At 39.8% G+C, this 12,398-nt stretch overlaps 1 protein-coding gene across 1 annotated transcript in view; it reads right to left on the bottom strand.

The window, feature by feature from the left end:
* The window catches only part of lama2 (laminin, alpha 2), a 177,849-nt gene that overhangs the window by 91,005 nt on the left and 74,446 nt on the right, over positions 1-12,398 (bottom strand). The window contains exons 19-21 of the mRNA XM_079214692.1: positions 12,233-12,360; positions 8,351-8,437; positions 450-661 (exon numbers count right to left, since the gene is read on the bottom strand). Coding sequence (XP_079070818.1) covers positions 450-661; positions 8,351-8,437; positions 12,233-12,360 — 427 coding nt within the window. The remainder of the gene's footprint in view (positions 1-449; positions 662-8,350; positions 8,438-12,232; positions 12,361-12,398) is intronic.

Raw genomic sequence — 12,398 nt, 5'->3', positions numbered from 1 at the left:
CTACCTTTTTAGTATCTATATACCGTGTAACTTTATAGAGTAGTGTAAAAAAAAAGTATTTAAATCGGCTCAGACACCTGAAGAAAGCACTGAAATCTGCCGGTTCTCGGTACCCAACCCTAATAATGACAGCTTTATGTAATAAAGGCGGCCCAACCTTTCGTTATTAGCCACCATAAGCTGCTGGTCAGACCAGACCAACTAAGGCTGGAGCAGCAAACTCTTTTGAATATATTGAATTTTGCATTATTACTTATGAGGCCAACTTTAAATTTGTTCAAGAATGATTGTGCTGTTTCTTTTATCAGGCGCTACATAGTGCCGCTTTAAAATGTACTACACTATTATCAATATCAAAGTATTTTATCACTCACATTTACATTTTAAACGACAGCGACACATCAACGCGACTGATTGATATGCAACACCATGCCTTGTGGTTTACTCACGTTGGCAGTTTTTCGCGATGATGGCTTCTCCGTAGTAACCGTCAGCGCAACTCTCGCAAGACGCGCTGCCGTAACCTTGGCGACAGCGCAGACACCGGCCCGTGATTGGATCACAGCTGCCGGGTGTGGACAGGTCCAGGTTGCCGTGGCATTCACAGCGCTGGCAGGACCCCCCTGGTACCGCCGGCTGGCCGTAGTACCCGTTGGAACATCTAGGGGGCAGCGGAGAGACACAGAAACAGTGTGATGATGGTGTTTCATTTTCAACGTATTTAGCTGTCAATAAAAAGAGGATTTTAAAAAAATATTTTGATGGTTCTTGTATTTATTTGGTTTCACAAATTGGAAAAGCATATCAACATAGACAGCTGCGTGCTATATGAAGGTCTCTGTGGGGTTTTCTGACTTCTGCCTTTGTGACCTAGTGGTCGCATCAAATGCTCACATTGCAGGCAAAAGGGGCCCACATCAGATTTTTTTTTCTGAGAACAGCACAAATCACATGGAATTATCTGATCTTTTCAATTTTGATTTGGGCCACTTTCATATGTGGTCCTAGATTAGATACAGGTCAGATTGTTTTGCAATGCGACCCTTATACTGAATAGTCACATAGAAATTCATGCCACTTTTTTCGCCACTCTAGATCGATTCTTCAGAATTATGCGCTATTTGATCACTAAGGCGTGCAGTGTGAACGTCGACAAAAAGACACAAATCTGCCACATTAAGAATGACAGGGCTTAAACTGTTACTGCACAAACCTTCCTCCAAGTTTCTCCTTTTCCTACAAACAAAAACTTGGGCTGTCAGTATATTCTGAAAACGCTATAATCCTGTACAATTCAATACACAGTTCCTTTAAAGCCCCTCAACAATTGATCACCGTCCCATCTGGTGTGCTTTCAAGTCATAGCAAGAAGATCCTTTCATTCCTGTTCTCAGAATACATTTTTGGGTTGGGATAATACTGCATCAGGTCTTCTTGAAAGAGTGAGTAGTTCCGTCATATCTATTGAAAATACAGTTTTACTCTGCTTTCATGAAGCAAATAATACTTCAAAATGCAGTTTTCAGCTTTCAGGTCTGCAAGAAAATACTCAGTGGCTCACTTTGTCTTCTTTCTATTATATCTAACAACTTTATAATTTTCAGCAGGTAAATATGACCACAATATAGTTTACCTCTGTTTGCAGCTTGTATGACAAGAACATACTGATCCCCAAATACAAGATCACAAAATAAACAAGCAATAAAGCTCATCGAGCGGAGTCCACGGGAATCATCAGCGTTGTTATGGGTGTGCCTTTGACCAGCGAGACTGCTCAGCTCAAGGCTGCTGTCTCGTTCACATCAAACACGCACTCGCGCACACACACACACACACACACACACACACACACACACACACACACACACACACACACACACACACACACATTAACCCAACGATATACCCACACAGAGCTGCAGGGCAACAGAGCATAACCAAACATCAACAAATATGAAATGAAGGTTGAGAAAAATAAGCTTTAAAAAAGATAGAGATTTAATGTCTTCGGGCAGTTCGTTCCAAAATGGTTTATTTGAGCATGTCCAGGTTTTTCTCAGAAAAATATTTCCTGAACTGTTTTGAACCTGCAGCAAGAAACATCAGAACACCACTCCTGCTAATGTGATGCCATGCTACACATGTCTTATTCTCGTCTGTCACTACTACTTTGTATCTGTAGAAATGTATAATATTTGTGTTGTCAGTGAAATGAAAATATGATTTGGAATTTTTGTTTTTATACTTAATACCTTTTAGTACTTTAATACTAAATTCCAACAACAAAAATAAAGAAATCCTCTTGATTGCTATCATTTATGGAACCACAATTTATAATTATTGTTTGCATCCTAGAGCAAGACAGGGTCACTCATACATGTGTGAACGGCTACGCCATTCCAAGATTTTCATTTCTGCTTTTCATCCTCTTTTGATTGATTAATAATAAGAGGAAGTCCGGATGCTGCGAAATACATTGACCTGAAAGTGCAGCGCCGTGTCAAGAGCCACTGAAACCAAATAAAACAGGACTAAGCTGAAATAAAACTCTACAGGCTAAAACTGGAATTGAGATGAAAAAGGAGAGAGAGAGCGAAGAGAGGAGAGGAGGGTGAGGGGGAAAGGTCTTCACATTGAAAAGGGAATTGAATTTAGAGGAGGGAAAGAAAGGAGAGAAAGAGAGAGAGAGAAAATCAAGAGCAGCCAGCCATTATTACCACTGACCCTCCTTGGTACTCAATAGAACTGGTTTATTAGCTTCTCTGTGTGCGTGCGTATGTGTGTGTGTGCGTGTGTGTGTGTGTGTGTGTGTGTGTGTGTGTGTGTGTGTATCTACATTAGTGTGTGTAGCGCAGTGGTGCCCAATACGTCGATCGCGATCTACCAGTCGATCGCGGAGGTAGTGCGGGTCGATCGCATGCCATTTAAAAAATAATAATAATTAAAAAAAATTTAAAAAAACTTTAGCGACAAAACCCAGCTCCCAGTGTGCAAATTAATGTCAATCACTACGGACAATGCGCCCGCAATGGTTGGCCGCTTGAATGGATGTATTGCCAAGTACAGGGAGATGTTTTCCCCGACTTCCTTAATTACCACTGCATAATACACCAACAAGCATTATCCGCTGCAACGCTAAACATGAAAGAGATCACGGATGTGCCAACAAAGATCGTCGAATCGAGCGAGAGCTCTTCAAAGACGGATGTTCTGTGCGCATCTTCTCCATGTTGTTAAACATGCAGAATACAACCAACTAAGAGTATGTCAATATGCTCACGTTTCTGAATTACAATTTAAAACGTGTGTCAATTGTGTGTTCCCCTGAAGGAGGGAGCAGCAAGACGTGGGACTGTAATGAGTCATTTTGATTTACTTTTCAACCCTTGCGCTTTAATTATTGGGTAGGATGGACAATTTTTTTTAAACTTTTGGACTTTGAATGGCACTTGCAGCCCAGTTATTCTTTAGTTATTTTGCACTTTCAGAGGCTTGATTGCTATGTTGAGTTACCTTTAAAGCTTTATTTGTACTTTTTCTTTATTTTTAAAGCATATTTGCACTTTAATTTGTATTACTATTTAATTTATTTGTTATGATGATGTTCTGATGTTCAAATCTTGTTACTCAAATACATTTGAAGTTCAAATTCCAACATTTTGAGTTACTATTCTTAATTTGCTATGGGAAATAGTCATTAGATTAGTCGATTAATCGAAAAAATAGTCGATAGATTAGTCGTTTATGAAAATAATCGTTAGTTGCAGCCCTAGAGTCAGCCTTTTCCCACATGAAAAAGATTAAGTCCAAACACCGTTCCACCATGACTGATGAATGACGCCGACTACCAGCAGCTACTGTCCGGACTATGCAGCCCTGCTGGTTCCATGCAGTGAAGTCATCAGAGCAAAATGTAATGACCAAAAATGTACAAAATTGTATTGTGTCATAAGGGTTCATGCAGTTATGCAAGGTACGCCAATATTGTAAATATAAAGTATACTCTGTATATTTATACATTAATAATGCTTTATATAGATGCAAGCATTATTAATGTAGGTAGATCTTTTTGACTTAGTCATTTTAAAAGTAGCTCGTGAGCCAAAAAAGTGTGGGCACCCCTGGTGTAGCGCCACAAGTACTTTCCTCTTGACAAGAGGAGAATCATACTGGCAGCAATCTCACTTTGAGATCGGAGTGTTTGTGTTTGCATTTAGTTTTATTTGCAAGACTTATTAACTATTTGAGGTTTCTAATTTTACTTCATTCTATTCTGTTACATAATTTGTGTGGATGTGTGTGTGTTTTCGTATGTGTGTGTGTGTGTGTGTGTGTGTGTGTGTGTGTGTGTGTGTGTGTGTGTGTGTGTGTGTGTGTGTGTGGTCACTTAGGCTTGAAGAGGAAGTGAAGGTATTTTTAGTTGAGAGTCGTGGATATCTGAAGGAGATATATTGGGGGTCAGACACCTGGTCGAAGCCTTCAGAGTGTACAGGAAACGGACGGTGAGCAGAACTGGTAGAGTTACAGGAGGGAAGAGAGGGGTTGGGATCCTAAAAGTTATCTTCTTTTATTTGTAGTGTTATTAATGGGGAGTTGGTGCCAGGGGAAGACAGTCTCTGCTCCTCTCTCGTACATTTCTTTTTTAAATAACGTTCAAAGCATTTTTAGATCAACTTGCTCTCTCTGAGTGCGACTGTATATTTCCTTTTCCTGTATATCTGAAAGCAAAAATTGGGGCAAGCTGTTTTTAGGAGGTATAATGGGACTTTCACATAAATAAACATCTTGAAGTAACTTTGCCATTTTCATTTAAATGTATGTGCATTACAGCAGGGAGATAAGATCAAAAAATGTCTTGTTTTTGTTTCAGTATGAATAACAATAATAATAATAATAATAGTCTCGCTGCCACTTGAGGCTGCCAAAGCATAACGTTCCATCGTGCAGGTTTGAATCCCAAAACATTCAAAGTACAATCATGACTTGCTGCATTCAGTCAGTTCGTGGAGCTACCAATTATTTTCTCATAAAAGAGACATTTAAAATGTCTGTCTCTCCCTTTCTCTCGATATTGAAGTCCATGAAGTAATAAAGTGAGAGTTTCATTTAAATAATGTCTGTTAAGTCACTATTTATGGCCGAACGAGGGAACTCATTGGCGATTAAGCCCGTGGCCCATTGATGAAAGCCCTGCCCTTTGCACTATTACGAACAGAGTCGCTGTGATGACATTATCTGAAATTCACAGGAATGTTTAGATCTCTGGGATGTGAGATCAAAAACACACCTGGACTCCCCACTTATCAGCATACGATCACCTCAGATCTAAGATCTTCGAGATTGTAACTTTTAACCTTCTTTAACAAAACTAGAAAGGTGTATAGATCTCGGCCGGATGTGTCTGTGACGACCACTGATGTGTTGTGTGATTTAAAAAATACAAATAACAAGTGGCTCAACCCCCGGGTGCCCGATCACCCAGACTTGACCTAACATGACAAGGTCGTTGACATTAATATGAAGAAATATAATAACACTGAAAATAATCCATCCTAAACCATCCCCAATGCTTACTGGTCCCTTCTAGATGAAAGGTGGATTCATTCAGTTCTTCATATGAATCACTGAAAACAAATGTGTAAAATCTGAAATGCCTTTAAAGGTTGATTACATCTAGAGACACTGGCAAACCCTTGATATCACTAAAAAACATCCTACTCACAACGTGTTTGCGGACTTACTTGTAAATTCTAAATGACTGTTTATGGACAGGAGATTGAAAGGTAGAATCACTTAGCAGCAAGTAGATAGTCTATTAGCATCGAGTGAAGGGAGTATCTTATTTTGTTTAGGCCCATAATACAGACAAATTGGCACATTGCAATTAATTACCATTAACAGCAACAAAAGCACTGTAGATAATGAAGTGTGATGGCAGTTAGTGCATAGCAGGTATTAATTAGACTAATATAACAAGAAACAACCAACTGCTGATTACCTTTTTAATACTGTCTTTAGTAATGAAATATAATCTTAAATTATGGAAATATAATCTTACATTATGTCGGCTCCTATATGCTCTGAGTCAATGCAAGCCTCTCTTTCTGTCTCCTTCTTGTTTACCAGCTGTCTTGTGCACCACCACAAGAATGTATATTCAAAGACACAGACATATTTACCTGCACATACACACACGCACGCACTCACGCACAAACATGTACACAGACACATTTGAAACACAATCTCCCCAAAACAAACACGACCATCTCAATTAAGAAAAAGTGGCTCTGATGATGCCTGCTGATCATTATTGGGGTCTTATCCCACCGAGTTCCATTTGAACCCACATTGCTTCTGACGGATGGACCTGGGAGGACTTAAGAAAGAAAGTCAGAGCAGTGAACTTGTACTGGTTGGGCCCAGAGTAGATGCTGGGTCATACTGGTTGTTGACTGGGTTGTAGTAGAGTGCAGATGCCTCTCTGTGAGAGACAAAGTAAAAAGCTAAATAGACCGGTAATGACTTGTTTTTTTCCCACTGGCAAATGCTGTTTATAAAAAGACTAAAAGGCAGACAGAGAGCTTCTGCATGGCGAGGCATGCCGACTATGCATGGCAGCGAGCTGCGGCCCCTGTGGGCCCCGTGTCCCCCAGCAGCTCTCTTTTAACTGACAACACACAGCAGAGGCCTGGATAATGGGCAACTGAAAACCTGTTTGAAGCACAATGACTACTCCTTGAGATTACATTCCTTATAATAATTGTCAATTTAGATACCATAAAATAGAAATGTAATTTGTAAACAGTTTATGAAAGCATTTCCATTTCCTATGCTCAACAAGGAAAACGGAGGTAATACACAATCTACAGAAATTCTAACTTCAGTCAGAGAAAATTCAAGGATGAACACATCATAGTAAAAGGAATATCATCCAGTGCTTGGCATGCTATCATTTTGCCTTCATTGTCGACCATAGGAAAATCAAGACAACGCTTTAAAGAGAGAAATATGTGAAATATGTTTCTCATGAATGCAAAGGAGCATAAAGAGTTGTTGCTATGAAGTCACCATTAGATCTAGTTTGATAAAGTCAGTATCCTCTACCCGTGTGGTTGTGTTGTCAATCATAAACGTGTTATTAATCATGACTTACCAACATTTACAACGATTTGATGACTCGAACATGAGAAACTCATGATTATATATATATATATATATATATATATATATATATATATATATATATATATATATATATATATATTAACTGCATTTTCCCAAATAAAAAGCATAAACTAAAACCTGCCAAAGGGATTTGTCACAATCTGGCAACCCAAAAGTTGTTTTCATAAATGGCTTATGATTTAGCAATAGTGAAAATTGTACTGTGCTTTCTAACAAAGACCTTCATACAAGGCTGCAGAAACAGTAACAAATATTCCTCTTCCGCCAAGAAAAATATGAACTGTACGAGGTCACTTCCTCATTTAAGCCGTAGATCACAAAGGAAACATTACTAAAACGTATCAAGCCGTTTGGCATCACACTGCATATCTCAGCTCATTTTTGGCGAGCTCATTTCAATAAAACACCACAGAGCTACAAGGTTTAACTTGACGTCAACATTTTTACACCGTAATTACAACAAGAACTATGTTTTTCAATATACTTAACTACTAACTGATAATTCAGCTGTGGGCAGTTTTGGTTCAATACAAAAGCGTCCAAATGTGTTTCAGTGGGCCTGCATGTTGAAAATACTATATTTACTCAGTCGGCGTCACCACATGACAGCATGGCCTCAAGTTTTAACAAGACTAGCATCCAGAGAGGCTCCTCATTAGGACTGAGCTGGTGAAGAAGCTCACAGCCAACGGAACAAGAATGTCACTTAGCTAATAAATGTGCTGTGGACAGAAAGCTAGACGGACAATGAGACATAGAGCCCTCAAAAATGGTCAAAAAGCAGCAGTTTCTGATGTCACTTTTAGGAAAGATTCAAGATTAGCACTTCTATTCACATATGAAATTGTAAAAAGGTAAAAATATAGTCCTGTTCTGATGCTGCAGTTGGCTCATGAAACAAACGCTTTTTAAATACTGGTACTTATGAAACAGATCTGGACTCTGGACAAGACTTAAGGACGTGCAGTTCTAGGTTTTGATAAATATTTCAGGGTTTCGTAATCTCCAGCTCTGTTTTCAGTAATAATGAACTTATCGACACTTTCACATTAAGCTTGTCGTCAGTAAATTCAACACTACTGTGTTTTAATCAGTGTGTAACTTTTAATGTTCAGTGTGTGTGTGTGTGTGTGAGTGTGTGTGTGTGTGTGTGTGTGTGTGTTACCTGTCACACTGCGGTCCCGTGTATCCATGCTGGCACTGGTCGCACAGCAACAGCCCTTCTTCACCGAGGTGGCAGGTGGGGCTGAAACTGTCGTAGTTGCCAGGATGTTGTTTTTGTTGAAGTTGTTGATGTGTTCGGTAGCGTTGTCCCAGTGTGCAGAGAGGGAGGAGGACGAGGAGGAAGAGGAGAGGACAGAGGCGAGTTAAGGCCATTGTTTGTCTCCTCATACACACGCACACCTGTGTCCCTACTTTCCCTTTACAATCTTCACATGCACACTTTGTAAGACACTTAATTTTCTCTCTCGCACCTCTGTACTTCCACACACACACTCTTGAAAATTAAAACACTCTTTCTCTCTACGAACTGTAACTTCAATGAACTAAGAGAGAGAAAGAGAGAGAGAGCAGGACAGAGTAAATGATAGTCTCTTCCCCTCGTTCCGTCACCCTCCCACTTCCAGAAACTATAGATAGTTCTGCTGGCTCGGGTTCCAGGTCCCAGACTGACTCACTGGCTGACTGACTGGCTCCCTAACTGCAAGCTGGCTCCCTGAGTTACAAATAAACTTATTTGGCCAGTGCATGTAAAACAACATTTAACTCTTGGGTTGTAATTATACATAAGGTAGGAGGTTTATGAAACCAGCTATAATCAAGGTGTTGTAGTGTAGTTTTTGGAGGAAATGATGTGACTGAAGAACATGTGTCGAGTAAAGTCAACTCTCCCAAAACAAACAAGCAATTTTATGTGATGAGACATCACTGCTGAAAAAAACAACAACTTCTTAACTGCACTAGACATGTCTGTCATACATACACAGGACGTACAGAACATTGTTCACTTGTATTCTACATGATATGATGCTACTGTATAGAGAGGGTAAAATGGATGTAATCTACTATCATGGTTTATGCAATTTCCAATCACACTGCTTAACTGTTGATAAAATAGCCTGACAGGCATACAAATCAGAATATCATCATGAAGCACATTTAAACAAGGCCTATAACAGCCTTTTATAACCAGAGCTATGAACAGGATTGAGGACTGAGCTTTTTAGTATTCTGATATCAGGTCACACTTGGCAACACAATCCCAACCTACAACATATCAAATGAGTATATAAAGGGTTGATTCAACACTGAGACATAACCAGAAATTACTTGGAAAGAGCCACTGCCACGGCGGCGCAATCATCCAAATGAGTTACTCTAATAATAGAACTCGTTTGAACCTATTAATCTACATCTGCTCCAGATCTACATCAAAAGACAAATAATAATAGACAATAATGCGGAATCTTTTGGAGAATAACGAAATCCTGAGAGAAATAAGGCTTTATACATGGATTCATTTGGCAAATTTCAAGTGACTCAAACCACAAAATGACTGCTAGTTATGCTGCTGCTGCCTCACCGACACTTAAACCCAGAAAAGGTTTTGTGGATGAGTTGACATTGTCTGAAAGGACCTTCAAGAAGTAATCAGATGTAACCAATGGACTGCTGTGCATACACCCGGAGAAGATGTCAGCCGTGTTCATTTTTATTTTGAATGTGTATAGAGCTGGATTTCTGATAGGTTTGCTCAGAATCCAAGTGATTGAGAATACATTAATGTATAAAATGTGACAGTACTTTCCATCCTTTGGAAATGATTCATTAGCTGCTTTTTTTTTGGTGTGATTTGTGACTATGAAGCAGCTACAGTATGATAAAAGGTTTTAAATACCTTAAATGACTTGTGGGAGGACTGAGTGTCTACCGTGTTAAGTTTTCTAGCCACAGCTGCGTTGATTCTTCCAACAGTGATGACATTTCCACCCACAGGGATAATGTTTCTCCACTTACACTGATGACTCTACCTGTGGTGATGATATTTCGATTCATGTCATTACAATTATATTTGTTCCCATAGTGAGGAAGCCCCGATTTGTGGTGATATTCTGAAAAGATGAGAAAATGTAGTCCGAGGAGAGAGGAGAGGAGAGACGAACATTATTAAGGGACGGGTCAAAGAGAGAGAATAGGGGCCACAGAGTCAGAGACGACTGTGGGGTCACCAGCAGTATATTGAAGCGGTGGCTTTAAAATAGATCACTACCTGTTGGAAATATTTTAAAAAGAATAATGAAAGAAAGAAAGACTGCAAGAATTGTGGTGAACAGTTTTTTAAACTCTAAATCAAAGAGTAGGTAGATCTGTGTAGACACAAGTGATTTAAGGCTTTATGGATGATTGAGGAAGAATCTTTAAATACATTTCCTGAAAATCTGTTATATAGATTTAAATCTAATGGACGGACAAAAAAAAGGTTGCTCTAAATAAAGAGGAACAGCACTGGTTTCTAACAATTTGCTGTAAATCGCCAGCGTCCTTCCCAGGCTCAAACTAATATGGACACCGCTTTAAACATTACAGCTAACTGGAACAGTCAGACTGGCTGGCTATGTGAGCGATTGGCTACAGTAAACATAAGGGACGCGGTGGCTATTTGAGGGGCTGGAAGGCACAGCACCTTCCAGCTATTATTACTGTAGGGGGTGTATGGGGAGGTGGGAGACAGAGAGAGTTCTGTCTTTCTTTAGCTCAGAGAATTTTGGACATGACGTGTCATGTCTGCATGGACATTCCCAGCTGCTGCTGTCTGTGTCTGTGTGTGTGTGTGTGTGTGTGTGTGTGTGTGTGTGTGTGTGTGTGTGCGTGTGTGTGTGCAGAAATAGCAGAAATAGAGATACATATTCAACTTAGGATGTTTGTACTTAGGGCAAAATCAAATTAAGTTTTTTTATTAGATAAACTCCCCCCCTCCATTTCAGCGAATCTGTGATTAAAAGAATGATTACATTGTTGGAGTCTTTCTATTCTAGTCTGTCTATCAACAATCTATTGATTGTTGATTTGTCAGTCCAGTTGAATTACTGTTGTAGTGCTAACTGTTATGTACTACTCTTTGTATTCGGCATTTATTGTATATGTCGACGAGATTAACTACTGTACTGTACTTCCTAGATTTAAAGGGAAACGTTGGTATTTTTCAAACTGGATCCTATTTCCTTTGTGGTGGTGTCTATAATGGGTTCAACAGCAGCCGGCGGCCGTGAAACGGGCTGCAATGTAACACGTCGGTGCAATTACACACTGTCAATGAAGCGTTTAATTCATTTGAAACTATATTTTTGTGTATCATCTTTTTCTGATTTGTAGCTCTATCATTGAATTTGTTGCGCAATACTGTTTGCAAAGTTTTTACAAGTGCTTTCATTAAAGACTTGAACGGTTTATTTATCGAACCCATTACATTCTAGTGGGGTGTATAGCTTGTATTATAGCTTTGACCCTACACACACCGTAGGGGCAGAAGAATAACGATTACAACAGCTACTAATTGGGCCTCGCTGTTCGTCAACCACCGTTTTCAAGTTCAAAGTTGATCAACAACAACCTTCTGCTGGGCCAGCATAGGACAGGCACTAAATTTATGTTCGGTAATAAGATGACTTCTGCTTGGCACAGGTGGACCAAGATGCATTGAGCTCTTTCTCGCCGCAGTTGTGTTTATTCTGCCAACAATGATGACATTTCTACCCACACGGATGATGTTTCTCCACTTAAAATATTGCTTCCACTGTACTTGTGGATATAATAATTATATTCATGTTCAATATATTCGTGCACACAGTGATGAAGCCTCGATTTTTTTGGTGAAACAAAAACATGGAGCCCGAGTTTCAAGAGCGATGACAAGAACGTGATGAAGAGACGGGTCAAAAAGAAAGGATAGGGGCCACAGTGCTGAGGGGTCAGCAGTGATAGATTGAAGTGTTTGATTAAACCGTGTCCTCGTGGCACCATTAACCCCAGTGTCTCCATAACCTACTTGTTACTGGGAAGATAGAGTGGGCAGCCGCAGGGCTGACAGTCTGCAGGTGACCCCCGGGTGGCGTTGCCATAATAACCAGGTAGGCAGGAGTCACAGTGTGGGCCGGTGGTGTGGTGGGAGCAGTCCTGGAGGAGACGCACACAGGTTAAAGTCATTTATATCA

The sequence above is a fragment of the Taurulus bubalis genome (genome assembly GCF_910589615.1).
Source record: "Taurulus bubalis genome assembly, chromosome: 3".
Taxonomy (NCBI): Eukaryota; Metazoa; Chordata; class Actinopteri; order Perciformes; family Cottidae; genus Taurulus; species Taurulus bubalis.
The sequence above is the reverse complement of the archived record's forward strand: the minus strand, read 5'-3'. Positions and strand labels throughout refer to the sequence as shown.